The 14,303-nt window shown below is 39.8% G+C and overlaps 1 protein-coding gene across 1 annotated transcript; it reads left to right on the forward strand.

Moving 5' to 3' along the window:
- Positions 1–9,951: 9,951 nt before the first annotated feature.
- Positions 9,952–14,217, forward strand: LOC307245013 (solute carrier family 22 member 13-like; the record flags this gene model as incomplete). Its single annotated transcript, XM_080020424.1, has 10 exons — positions 9,952–10,326; positions 10,827–10,930; positions 11,021–11,175; positions 11,777–11,948; positions 12,029–12,149; positions 12,249–12,343; positions 12,479–12,693; positions 12,791–12,899; positions 13,440–13,658; positions 14,142–14,217. 10 exons carry the CDS (start codon positions 9,952–9,954, stop codon positions 14,215–14,217), a joined length of 1,641 nt encoding a protein of 546 aa, XP_079876550.1.
- Between the last annotated feature and the right edge of the window lie 86 nt (positions 14,218–14,303).

Consider the following 14,303-nt stretch of genomic DNA (forward strand, 5'->3'; position numbering starts at 1 on the left):
TAGTATTTGTTATATACATGCATCCTGACGATTTCTAGTACACATATAACAGTTCCCTACTTTCATCTGTTTTCCGGTGTATGCCACCAATTTATACCAATTGTTTGCTTTTGCCTGTCTTTATAACCAGTCTTCTTTTTATTACCACGATTGATCCTTCAAGAGGTTCGGATTCTAACTGTTTTAGTGTTCTTGCCATTGAGAAGGTAATTCTACTTTTAGTCTCATTATTGTTCTTGGGAATGATTGTTTGTTTTGCGAGCGTCTTCTCTGTATTATTCCTCTCAGGAATAAGTGTCGGTGTTATAATTATATAACAATTATAGCCGCAATAATAATGTTATATTTTCACATGCAGTAGTTTTGAATATGGCTGTTGAGGTTACAATCTTATTCAGAGTATTATCATTCTCTTTTGGGGTAATCATTACCTCTGTTGTATGTCTTACTCCACCACATAAGATGGTTTCTATATTATTACCATTCATTGTTAGGGCCTCCGTTGGTTAGCTTGTAGCCAGTGTTTTTTGTCTACTCGCTGTTAGAATTTATTTTGGTTCGCTTGTTCCTAAGGTTTCTCCTCATTTGTAGGCAACTAAGGTTTCTGCAAATTTAATTTTTCCTGGCTCACTTTGTCTTATTAGAGACATTTTGCTGAACTGTTCTCTCAATATACAGGGAGTTTCTGTTTTTAGTTTAAGGTCTATTCTTTTTTCTCAGTCAACATATGGAAGCTGCACTCTCCTTATTTCTAATTCATATTTTTGACTGGCATGGTCCCATTGATTTTGTCGTTCTACCGTCACACACCAATGTGTTCTTCCTTTCCAGACATCTACCTTACACTGATCTTGTCCCAGGGCTATCAGTCCGTACTTCTTATGTATAGCTACAGCACATAATCTATCTTTATTCATCATGACAGTAAGTGTGCATCGTTCATTGGTGTGTTCTAATTCCTGTGGGGGTATCTGAGCTTGTAATACCACTTTAATGACCTCTTCTCCCTTGCTTTGTTTACTCTTCCCAAATATCCTGAGTCTGGCCGTTCCTGCAATACTTTTATGCTTTTAGTAGAACTGTCTTTCGTTACCTAGTTACCCCAAGTCTGCCATTTGTTAGACATGCATGTAGAGCATGATAGATATGCAGCTGCTGTATCACTTGTTTGACAGTTTCCTGGATAAATGCTGAGCCATTGTCCGAGCTAATCTCTGTCGGAATTCAAAACCTCGGCATGACTTCTCTGGTGAAAGATTTGATGACAGTCGAGGCACTCTGATCTTGTGATGAGACTGCTTCTATCTGCTGACTCTATCAATGACTACTAACATTTACCTTTTCACATTTACTTTCTTTATCGTGTCTACGTAGTCTAACACCAGATGTATGAATGGTCCCTCAGCTGCGGGAATGGGTCCTAATGGGGTAGTGATTGTTTTTCTTCCATTGTTTTTTGCACATATGTCACATTCATTTATTTGATTATCAACCATTGTTTGCAAGTATGGTGACCAAAAACCTGGTTTTCTGATTTTTCTCCCCCCTTTCGCAATGGTCAAAATCATGCGCATTAGTGAAGCAATCCTAACAATGCCATTGGTGCCGACAACATCCCATCATGGGTTCTCCATAACCAGGTGGAGGTGCGCACAGCAACCCTCTTTATCCACATGTTTTTCTCATAAACTCCAGCTTTTTCCTGCATGCAGACAACATCTTCTTCTGTAGGCACAGCCTAGGCATGGTCTATTGCCTGTATTGCCCTACTGCTGTTCGAGGCTACTTTGGCGTCCTCATCTGCAGCCTTGATACCTTTTATTACATAATCATTACCTTTCCTGTGTGCCTGACATTTGATTATTGCCACTTGTTTAGGCAGTAGCAATGATGACATTAATGCCACAATCTGATCACAATGCATTGTGGGGAACCTATCTGTTTTCTTAGGTCCCCTCATTTTCCATACTCCTCCAAACAAATGACATTCTGTACACCATGTGCAAATGCAGAATCTGTTTATATATTTACCGTTTTTCCCCTTCCTTCTTGACAGGCATCTGTAAGAGCTCTCAACTCAGCTAACTGTGCTGAATATGGAGGTTTACAATGAGAACTTTGAATAACAGCAAACGTTTTGTCTGGGTTCTGTCTCACTACTGCAAACCCAACCATGCAGGGTTTGCATCCCAAATGATCTTTGTTGCAAGATCCATCCACAAACATTTCTTCTTCTGCCTCAACTATGTGTGCTGACAAAATATCAAAGAATCAAAGAATCTCTTCTTGGGTGACTTCCTGATTGCATCCCCAATGCTCCATAGGCCTTCTGCGCTGGCTAGGGGTCCCTGCTGCTGAGCATATATAGACTGTCCTTGTGGTCCCCTATATTGACTCTGATTGTACCCATCATTTGGATTACCACTATTCTGTGTGTAGACACTGACAACAGGTGGGGCGGGTGACCTTTGGATCTGAGGCTGTTGTGCTAGTGGAGAGAACGTCTGACATGGGGCCTGTTGGACAATTGGCATCATTGTGCCTGCTTCTGCTTCTTTGTCTTTCTTTCTCATTTCCTCCAACTGGAAGACAACTTTCTTGGTACCTCTCTGCTTTGTTCTTACATTCTTTGTTCATTTTGACGGTATCTGTCCACCGCATGAACCAGGTGATCAGTAAACTCTTTATCGGTCTTTGATGAGGTCAGTCCCACTATATCTTCTAGCTTGTTTTTTAATGGGCTAGGTACTGTCTCTATTGTGGAGGGTCTGAACATGACGGAGACCAACGGATCTTCCTCTGGATCTGTATCAATTGTGTAGCCTTTCAGGCTCTTGTGGTCCACATGGGTTGGGTACTTGCTTCTAAATGCACCCCAGGTGTTTTGTCTGTAAGTGTCAAACATCCTGTCCAGGGCTTTATCCAACAGCCACCCCAAACCCCCATTTTCCAATACGCTCTCCACACTCTTTCCCACTGTATGTTCCTCTAATATCCTGATCCACTTTGATTCTCCATCGTTTATGTTAGGCAGTCTCGATACTAACCCCTCTAAGTCCTACTATTCCTATTGAACAAATTGGGCTTGTTGTCCCTTCACCAGGATAGGGTAAAGTCCTGCATAACTTTTTCCTTTAGATCTCGTATTTTAAGTGCTTCTATCAGCTCTAGTGCTAGGGGGCTTTAGCTGAGTGTGTCTCCCTCTTCTCTGCGCCGGTCCCCCTCCCTATCTATCTGCTCTCTGTCCCTCTCTCTCTCTCTTGACTACACTCCTCTCTCTCCCTTCTCTCAGTTCTTTCCAACCATTTTTTTCCTTCCAGCTTATCTCTTCTTCCAACCTTCTATTTTCTTGTATCAGTGTTTCTGAATTCCCTCTGCTCAAAAGGTTATCACTGTCTTAATTATTACTCTCCCTCATCACTCTCACTGTCATTACTCCACTCCTGTATCTCTTCCCTAATTTCTTTGTAACAATCCATGTGTATGGGTGGGGCTTTCCTTCTCTGTGTTCCACAATCCCTGTTTCTTCCTTTGTCCAACTCTATTTCTCCTTAAGTGTCTACTGTTCCTGATATCAGCGAGTACAACTCTGTGTAATCGGGTGGCTGGTGTGCCTTCAGAGGTGGTGATTCTAATTCTTTATCCCCACCAACCATTTCCCTTGATACCCTTTCTGGCTTTCTCCGTTTTCTCTTTCCCTTTTGAACATGGATAGTTCTATCCTTTTTCTTCCCCTTTTTCTACTGTTTTCTTTCCTTTTTTATTAAGTTTTTGATTTTTCATCATTACCTCCATTTCCTCACACACTGCTATCTCAGACGTTCCCTCTTTTGACCATTTTGTGCCTGCCTTTACTGTTCTTTTTCACCATTTTTCTGAGATCTTTTTTATCTCCTCTTTATTTAATGGATTAGTTTTACCCAAGATTTCTATCGCTGTTGATGGCATGGTTGGTTTCCTCTACATGTGAAATTTCATGCTTTAAATCTTTCCGTTCTTATGTCTCTGCCGTTTGAGTGTATTGTTATTCTCCTCACTCCTTTTTTTTAATTCCTTCCTTCTCCTGTGTCTCAACAATGGTTCCACTTGGGCCAGAAAGAGAACCCTCCCACCTTTTTTATCTTCACTCCTCTCCTCTGTTTAACCACTGCTTTACTTGGGTTACTAAATAAACTACTCTGTAGCGTAACCCTCCATTATCTATTAATGTAAATAAAATTAATAAAAAATTAATTTTTATTAATTGTAACAGATTTCTTTTCTTCAATTACTGAATTAGTTCCGTTTTTATTCTTCCTAGAATATTTTCATACCCTGTTCCTAATTCAGTAAATTTTTCTTTATTCTATGTGTTCAGTTTGTCTTATAAATAGTTTTCTATACTTTTATTCTTCTATCTGTTGCTTCTGGCACTTACTCTGAGCTCCTACTCTCAACAATTTGATTGATTCATTAACTTTGTGCTCTCCCTGTTCAGACCTTAGCAAGGTTGTCTTGCCAAGTGGTGCCTGTGGAGTTATTTTCCTAATTCTCTACCCGTTCAGATCTTAGCAAACCTTCTCAGCAGTATCCTCAGAGTTTATTTCCAAATTTGTATACTCTACCCATTCAGGCCTAAGCAAGTTTTTCTCTGCTAAGTGGCATCTGCAGAGTTTGGTTCTACCCAGGCAGACCCTCTAGACGTGCACTTTTTTGAGTCGGTGTCAAAGAACCTATCAGTCTAGCCAAGCAGACTCTTACAAGACTTTTCTCATTAAGGCAGTATCATAGACTATAGTTTTCCTCTGACAGTCCCTCTCTGTTAGAGATGGTATCTTTCCCCAAAACTAATTTCTGACCAAGCAGACCCTCTCTGTAAGAGGCGGTATCTCAGAACAAACTCACTTCTGACCAAGCAGATTCTCTCTGTAGAGGCAGTATCTCAACTAAAACTCCCTTCTGCACATGCAGACCCTCTCTGTCTAAGGCGGTATAGCAGAACTAAAACTCACGTCTGACCAAGCAGACCCTCTCTGTTAGAGGCGGTATTTAAGAATGAAAACTCACCTCTGACAAAGCAGACCCTCTCTTTCAGAGGCAGTATCTCAGAATGAAACTCATGTCTGACCAAGCAGACCCTCTCTTTCAGAGGCTATATTTCAGAACGAAAACTCACTTCTGACCAAGCAGGCCCTCTTTGTTAGAGGCCGTATCTCAGAACTAAAACTCCCTTCTGACGAAGCAGCCCCTCTCTTTTAGAGGCAGTAATTCAGAACTAAAACTCACATCTGACTAAGCAGATCCTCTCTGTTAGAGGCGGTATCTCAGAACTAAAACTCTCTTCTGACCAAGCAGACCCTCTCTTTAAGAGGTGGTATTTCAGAATGAAAACTCACTTCTGACCAAGCAGATCCTTCTCTGTTTGAGGCGGTATTTCAGAACTAAAACTCAGTTCTGACCAAGCAGACGTCTCTGTTAGAGGCGGTATCGCAGAACTAAAACTCCCTTCTGACCAAGCAGACCCTCTCTATTTGAGGTGTTATCTCAGAACTAAAACTCACTTCTGACCAAGCTGACACTCTCTGTTTGAGGCCGTATCTCAGAAATAAAACTCACTTTTAACCAAGCAGACCCTCACTGTTTGAGATCGTATCTCAGAACAAAAAGTCACATCTGACAAAGCAGACTGTTCACTTTTAACTTTGTTATTGTATTAATTAATTAATGAATCAATTAACCAATCAATCAACAAACACATCAACTAACGAATCAATCAACAAACCAATTAAAAAATTAACCAGTCAACAAATCAATCAACAATCAACCAACCCACCAACAAATCAAGCAATTCATCAATTACTCATTTGAACAATAAAACAATCAACCCATCAATTGATCTATAAATCAATCAATCAACCAACCAACCAACCACCCAATCAATTAATAAATTAACAAACAATCAACAAATTAATCAATTCGTCAATCAATCAATTAATCTAGCAATCAATCAACAAACCAATCAACTAATCAATTCACCAACTATCAATCAAACCACCAACCAATCAATCAATCAATTAATTTACCAATCGATCAACCAACCAATCAACTAATCAATTAATCAACTATCAATCAAACCACCAACCAATCAATCAATCAATCAACAAAATAAATCAATCAATTCATCTATCAATTAACCAGCCAATCAACTAATCACTCAATAAAGTACTCAATATATCACAAAAGCTTTCACAAGAGTTTTTCATCATTTTTTTCATAAATCACAAAGCCTTCTCAAACCTTTATCAGCAGTCTGGTATATCACAAATGCTTTCAAAAGTGTTATTCGCAATTTTTGTACATTTCAAAGTTGTTTTTTGAAATGTACTAAAACTATTAATATTATCAGTAATTTATCCAACTACAAAGTTTTCAAAAAAAAATGTCAGCAATTAAGCAAACTACCAGGCTTTCAAAAAGTTTCATCTGCATTTTAGTAAAACATACAGTGTTATGATTAATAGATGCACATTCATCCACGGCTTCCTCTCTCTTTTCGCTTATGTATACTATGGTTCGTAAATTTGTATGAACACTTTACTTACCGTTTAACAAACAACTTAATTTACAGAGACACAGACAATAGGACCCTTTCATGCAAAAACTCCCTCATACTCAGACCCAGATCATTGCGTTCTCTCTTTTCCACTCTGTGTGCAATATATATATTTTATTTATTTGTTAAGTTTCAGTTAAATTTTTTTATCTCTCCCTGTCCGGTGTCACTGCTCAAATCATACATACTGCTTCCCTTATTTCAAGACACACGCATAGAAACTCTCCTCTCTCACTGCTTTACCACTGAGGGCACAATATTTGGTTATATATAGTTATATTTGATTAATTCTTAAACTATGTCGACTTTATCAATTAATAACCCACACACCACAGAAAAATAAAAAACAATAAAATAAAATAAAATATTTTGCAAAAACACTACCCACTTTAACCACGCTGTTTTAGCTAATAATAAAAGATAATTTAAAAAACAACAATTAATTTGCAAGAACACTAACGACTTTAACCACACTGATTTAGGAAAGAATAAAACTTAAATAAAATAAAATAACAATGAATTTGCAAAAACACTACCGACTTTTACCACGCTGGTTGAGCAACGAATGAAACAAAAATTTAAAAAAATAACAATTCATTTGCAAAAACACTATCGGCTTTAACCACACTGATTTTGCAAAGAATAAAACGAAAATTTAAAAAATAACAATTCATTTGTAAAAACACTCCCGGCTTAAACGACACTGATTTGGCAAAGAATTGTTTACCGTCTCCCCCAGATCATTCATTTCCCAGGAAATTAATGATCACCAGTGTAATAAGTTTCCCCCGATTTCTACAGATTTATTATGAACTACTTGAAGCACGTTTGTTTTTGCAAAAAGCTTCTGACTTTAAACACGTTTCTCTTCCAAAAACCGACCATATCCACAAACTTTAGCTACTTCACTTAGCAAGCAGGAGGTCTACCTTTGGGAAGGTTATTAACCACGCATATCAACAGTATCCACTAATATTCAAGCCTTCTATCTAGCTTTTAAACCAATTTGTTCTCACCTCAATTTTGTTCTGAGTGTTGTGTTGGTGATGTCGGATTCTTCCATGCTCAGAAGAAGAAAAAGGGAGGGAGGCTGGACGGCTGGAGTAAAAAAAATATATAATAATTAAGAGGAAAAAACACATTGGGGGCCCTCCAGTTTTGTTTAAAGTTTAAGGAAGATATTGAGAGGTTATTTATATTTTTCCATTACACTCCTAATGGAACACATGTTCTGGGATCCATCCCTGAAGAAGGGTGACCCCACAGCTTCTGCTTGTAGTGTCGTAAAAATACAAATACCAAGAAATGTTGGCCATACTGGATATAAACTTCAAGTTCACTAACTACACTCTGGCGGGTCAAGCCACCGCTGCAGACAGGTGGTGCAGGCTTCTATCCAAGGTCCACTCAGTGACTGGGAATCAGGAAAATCAACGGAGGGTCTCCACCGATTCGTCCAACTGGGAACTAATTCAGAATTCGTTTTTTCACGCAGTAAAGGAGGTGCGTGGTTTGGAGATGAGGTGTCTGGAATTTTGGGATGTATAAGGTCACTGAGTTCCCAAAAATGAGTTATAGTGCGATATTATTATAAACATATGTTACTTCGAAAGTTACACGAAGAACGTCACCATTAGAGTGTTTATGTTGGGGCCCTGTGAGGAGAGAAGTGGAATACGTTTAGATTTATGTCAGACAGGGGCTGAGCTGAGACCTATGGATTGGAACCAGATGTGTTACATTATCTCTGTACAAGTATATAAAGACAACTTCTTGATCCATTCGAGAGGGAACGCATTTGACTTCTGTTCTCTCCCAGACATCCATGGCAAGTCTGGTTTGATGCTGTTCTTACTTGTAATAAATTTAATATTATAATCAAGTCAGCGTCAGCGGAGACTCCTTCTTCATCAACACATCATCGACAACAAGAAACTACAGAGACATGAGACCAGACCGGCAACCCGGACGCTAAGCGCGGCAGACTGGCCAACGTATGGTGGCAGACACTTCAGGCTATACCCGGTTTGCCAGCGAGTGCATGATTTTGCTTTTGGCCCACGAGCCATCTTATGGTTTGAAAATTGTAATAAATACACAGCAACCGGCGCTGTTTTACCTTCGCCTGCCTCCCCACGCTCATTCCCTGACCCTGGGCCAAAGCAGCCGTTCACAACATTTACTGCACCCTGTAACTTTATGACTGTGGATCATAAAGGGAAACTTTCTAGTTCAAGCTTCTTGGATCATTGTGTGTTTGAAAGCAAAATGCAATAGTTGGCACGGTATACCGCGAAGCTGGACAAAGATTATTAATATAAGATAAGATAAGATAAACCTTTATTTGTTATTCCCAGAATAGGGAAATTTGCACAGTTAAAGCAGCAAAAAGTGACAGCAGAAAATAAAGAACATCAATAAATAGTCGTAGTAACTAAAAATTAAGTAAGAATCAAGGTAAACACTATATGCAATAGAAAATATATAGAAAATATATAGCTAAGTAGAAACAAAATGAATAGCAATCAGAGTAATCAAGCGTATTGCACATATTTCGACAAATTGCACATCAGGGATTGTACTTTAAAAATTTTCTTTGGATTAAAAAAAATTGCACTTTGGATTTTTCACAGTTGTGTGTGTGTGTGTGTGTGTGTGTGTGTGTGTGTGTGTGTGTGTGTGTGTGTGTGTGTGGTCTACTCGGTGCGCTGTTTGTTATACAGGTTAAATGTCACTAAAACAAATTTGAACACACACACACACTTACACACAGCTCTGAGGCAAAGTCCGATGACTCAGTCACTCTGACGTTACAGTTTTATAGATTAGTCCCCGAATGCTATGAAAAATTAGTTAAATATCTCAAGTAAGAACACACGATACAATTCGTTTAATTTAATCATTTAGAACATAATTGTTTCCTTGAAAGAAAATGTTTTCTTTGAACCTTTCACCACGAGTGTTCTGATGTTACCGGAACAGACTGTAAAAGATCAGGAGTGTGACCAGAGAGGGGTCACTGGTAGTGTTATCATGAGGTGTTATCACCAATTTCACCACAATGCTCCCGGGGTTCAAGGAACCGTCAAACCAATAATTCACTGTATCAGACTTAGGCAGAGTTGTTGAGTCGTTATCTTAAGGAAAGCAACAGCTTATCTTAACAGCTAAATTCTTGATTCTGAAACGTGTTGGCTTCTTAATTTGATCTTTGTAAATAAATGTTATATGTAAATAAATGTTATAAGTTAACGTCTTGTAAATTCTTAGGACTTAAGAGTTCAGATTTTGCCGGAAGAGAAGAATGTGTTAAAAGACTGAGGGCCTTGCAGCTTCTTGTTATCCGGGAAACAATCAGTATGAGTGGTTTTGGGCACGTGCTGAAGGAGATTGGGGAGTTTGGTCCGTTCCAGAAGCGTCTGCTGGTGACATTATTCATCTCCAACTTCTCTCTGGGTCTGGACGTGTTCCTCTACGTCTTCACGGCGCTGAGCTTCCCTCACCACTGCAACACCGACTGGATTTCTGCAATCAATCCCAATCTGACTCAGGAGAAGCGGCTGAACCTGACGCTCCCTGTTGACCAGCATGGAGAGTATGAATCGTGCCAGATGTTCTCACCTGTGGATTTGGATTTGGAGACTATCGAGGCATATGGGATCAATAGCACCACGGGGTGTTTAAATGGATGGATTTACGATGCTGCTGAGGGCGCCACAAGCTTTGTGACTGAGGTTTGTGAATGATGTAACGACTGATTAGTCCAAGCTTGTATTATACTATATATTAATATTATATTATCATACCTCTAAAGTTACTCCAGCCATGGTAGGCAATGTGTAAAAGTAGTTTTTTTTTCATCCGACACTGAAAATGTATTGGATTGGTGAGGTTTAACCAATTTAAACTAAATATTGGATGCACTTATGAAGAACGGCAACCTTTATAAAACCTATTCTAAACTTAAAATGTGCATGGTAATATCTTGCCGGCACTTTATAGGAAACAGCTATTCAATATACTTGCGTTATGGATGTGCTCCTCTACATGTTGTTTCCATTGTTAATGGCAGGGTCCGCCTTTGCTTGCAAGAATGCAGAGTTTCAAATGAAATTCTGGGACCTGACGTAATCCAACACCCAACACAGACGAGCTGATGTGGTTGAGAACAGAGGTTTGCATTTTTTTTTTTTAAGTTGGAAATATTCAAAAGGCATCCTGTTCCCCTTCTCAGTTTGATCTGGTGTGTGACCAAAGTAGTCTGAGGGAGGCCACCCAGTCCATCTACATGGCCGGACTCCTGGTTGGAGCGCTGGTGTTAGGGCCCATGGCGGACAGGTACGGCCTCCAAAAAAATCTTGATGCTCGATTGCTCCACTTACACTCCATCCAGGTTGTAAGTTTCATGTTTTTCTTTCACATCGGCAGGTTCGGCCGTCGCTTCGTGGTCCTGTTCTCTATGCTGCTCCAGCTGGGCTTTGGTCTTGGCAGCGCCTTTTCTCCAAATATCTATGTGTACATGGCGCTCCGATTCGTAGTGGGAACCGCAGTCTCTGGCGTTCTGATCAACACCTTCGTCTTAGGTGGGTGGCTACTCTTCAATTTGACCAGATTTGTTTTGGCCAAGTGAGGACCACACCCATTAACCCTTTGTTAGATATTTGCGGTAGTTGCGTTAAACCACATATTATGATGTTTTCAACTGACAAAAAACCACTATGGGTCGGTTTGGCAGATGGTTTTATCTAATAATCAGGGCTTGAATAATCCTACTTAAATAATTCCAGAGTTTAAAAATGCCTTCCCGAGTCATTGCTTAATTTAAGATGAATTAGTCCTATGTCATGAAGGACTAGTCAGCTCCCTTTGTCTGGTCTTGGTGCAGGTCTTCGTCCAGATAATCCATTTTCTGTATTGTCAAGGTCGACCTGGAGCCCCACGTCCATTAATCCAAAAAAACCTGCCTCTGGCCAGGTGCAATTTCAGTCTTCACTGGGTCAAAAATAAGTGATTTCCACTAGGAAGATTAGAGCTAATCTAGACTAGGGCAAGTCTGAGACTATTTTAAACCATGACTGAGAAACGGCCATTTCAGTTAGTCCAGATTAAAAATATGGTTTAGTCTAAGATTGTACAAAGCCAAGATACAGTCAAACGGTCTGCATTAACGTTATTTTCTCAAAGGGGCGGAGTGGACAGGAACCTCCCAACGGGCTCTGATTACCATCACCAGTCACGCCTTCTTCTCCATTGGACTTGTGGTGATGTCAGGCATCGCCTATGGGATCCGCCACTGGAGTGTCCTGCATCTGGTCTTCTCCAGCCCCATGGTTTTGGTTCTCGGCTACTTCTACTGGTGAGTCCAGCCCCCATGTCCTCATGGAATTTAGGCTGAAATGTTTCTAGGGATAAAGGTTATTAAAGTGAACCCTCCAGGTTCCTCCCAGAATCGGCCCGCTGGCTGGCGAGCCTGGGCCGGCAGACGGAGGCCAGGGCAGAGCTCCGACGGGCGGCCAGGATCAACGGAAGGGAGGCCCCGGAGGCTCTGCTCGACAAGGTGTGAGCTGCATAAAACAACACTTCAACACTGCAAAAGAAATCAATGTGTGATATTTGTTAATTAATGAAAATGAATTAGAACCATTTATTTGTTTAGTTGGACATTGAGGGTCCGTCCCAAACAGGAACCATGCTGGACCTCTTCAAGGTTCCCAATCTAAGGAAGCGTGCTCTCATAATGAGCTTCGTCTGGTGAGAATATTCTTGTCATTCAACTTCCTAATGAAACCCAATACAATCCCTAATACCATGGAAAATGATCCCTTACGGTGAAAATATGCATTTATTTTCTCAATATATTTTTTTCTGATGTGATCTCTCCATTAGGTTTTCAACCAGTCTGGTCTATTATGGGCTGGGCCTAAGTGTTGGCAATTTTGGCCTGGATATTTACCTCACACAGTTAATTTTTGGTATTGTAGAAATACCAGCAAGACTTGGCACTATTCTGATCATCGAACGCATAGGAAGGAGATGGACTACGAGTGTAGCCTTTTTTTTCTCAGGCTGTGCTTCCCTCCTGATCCTTGTTATTCCAAAGGGTAACTTTCAGCAACAGACCATTACATGCATAACTGCATACGGTGGTTTTATGTTATTTTTCTTATATACATTTTTGTGATTTTTCGTTCCACTCAGACCTTCCAGTCGTGGTGACAGTCATCGCTGTGCTTGGGAAGTACGCTTCTACATCTTTATTTTCCACCATCTATGTTTATACCGCGGAACTGTACCCCACTGTCATAAGGTATTCACACAAAACACGAGTGATGATGAACATTTTAAAGTAGTAATCCGTGAAATCATTTTGTTTAAAATATTAATATATAAAATATTGTGCATATCATGGTTGGTCCTTTTTTTTTAACTTGCACTCTATAATACACAGCAATTTAATTTATTTGTGTGATGCATGTGCTCCTCTACTGTATATTCCGTTTTCCATTATTGGTGGCGGGGTCCGCCCTTGATAGGGTACACACAAGAATTGAAAGGCAACTGCAGGAAATTTGATAAAGCAGTTGTGGTCAGTAAAAATGAACAAAAAGAACAAAATCAATCGATCAGAAGAAGGGATACTTTAGAGAAAAGAAAGTGGCCGTCTTTGAGTGAGGACTAGAGTAAATTGAATGTTGTAGAATGCTAGAAAAAATAAATCAGAATCTTGGGATTAAGCGTAATCCACCCCACACAGACGATCTTCCGGATTGCCACTTTGGCCTCAATCTGTCCACTAGTGTATCTCAGATTACAGAATGTTCTCCTCCATGTTTCTAACCCTTCCCAGGCAGAGTGCCGTGGGTCTGAACTGCATGTGCGCTCGTGTTGGGGGGATCCTGGCCCCGCTGATCCAGCTCCTGGGGGTCCACTACGCAGCCATCCCCATGGGGCTGTTTGGGGCCGTCTCCCTGGCCGGGGGGCTGATCTGCCTCCTGCTGCCCGAAACCCTCCACACTGAGCTCCAGGACCACACCCAGCAAGCCTACGCAGAGTCTCACCCCACAAAGTATGGAGGAGAACTCATTTCAATCAGTTTTATCTTTTTGTAAACTATAGATTAAATTAAATACTTGATTCGTCCCCAGAGTGAAAGTGTGGGATCATCGCAGCTAAAATAAAACAGACACTAATAATATAGTGAACATTTTAACTAGAAAATATAAAGACAATCAAAAATATGCAATAACTAGAAATTAGCAATACTATAACAATAAACAATGAAGAAAAAAAATGGCAATAGTCTAACTGTACCACTAAATTATAGTTGTTTTAAATTAGATATTCTCTATTAAAGTCACATTATATAGTGTGTGTTTTCCTGTTAATTTTACAAACAACATGAGCTCTGTTAAAAGAAACGCTAAACTTCCTTTACTATGATCTAACTAAAACTAAACATTGCAATTAAATTTTTTTTAAGGTAAGACTTCTTATGATTTGTTTGTTTTCTCTTCTTATTAAAAATTCTGTTTTATGTTTTTGTTTTCAGAACGCCAAAAGATGGGTATTTTGAGAAGGACGTCCACGATAAGGATGAAATGGGGATGACAAGCAGACAACTATAAATTACACTGAAATCATGAAATATGTTTCAAAATTTTTCCTCCAATATCTAATGACCAAAATCACCCAAGAATGCTTACACATTCCT

The sequence above is a fragment of the Zeus faber genome (genome assembly GCF_960531495.2).
Source record: "Zeus faber genome assembly, chromosome: 19".
NCBI classification, from domain to species: Eukaryota; Metazoa; Chordata; class Actinopteri; order Zeiformes; family Zeidae; genus Zeus; species Zeus faber.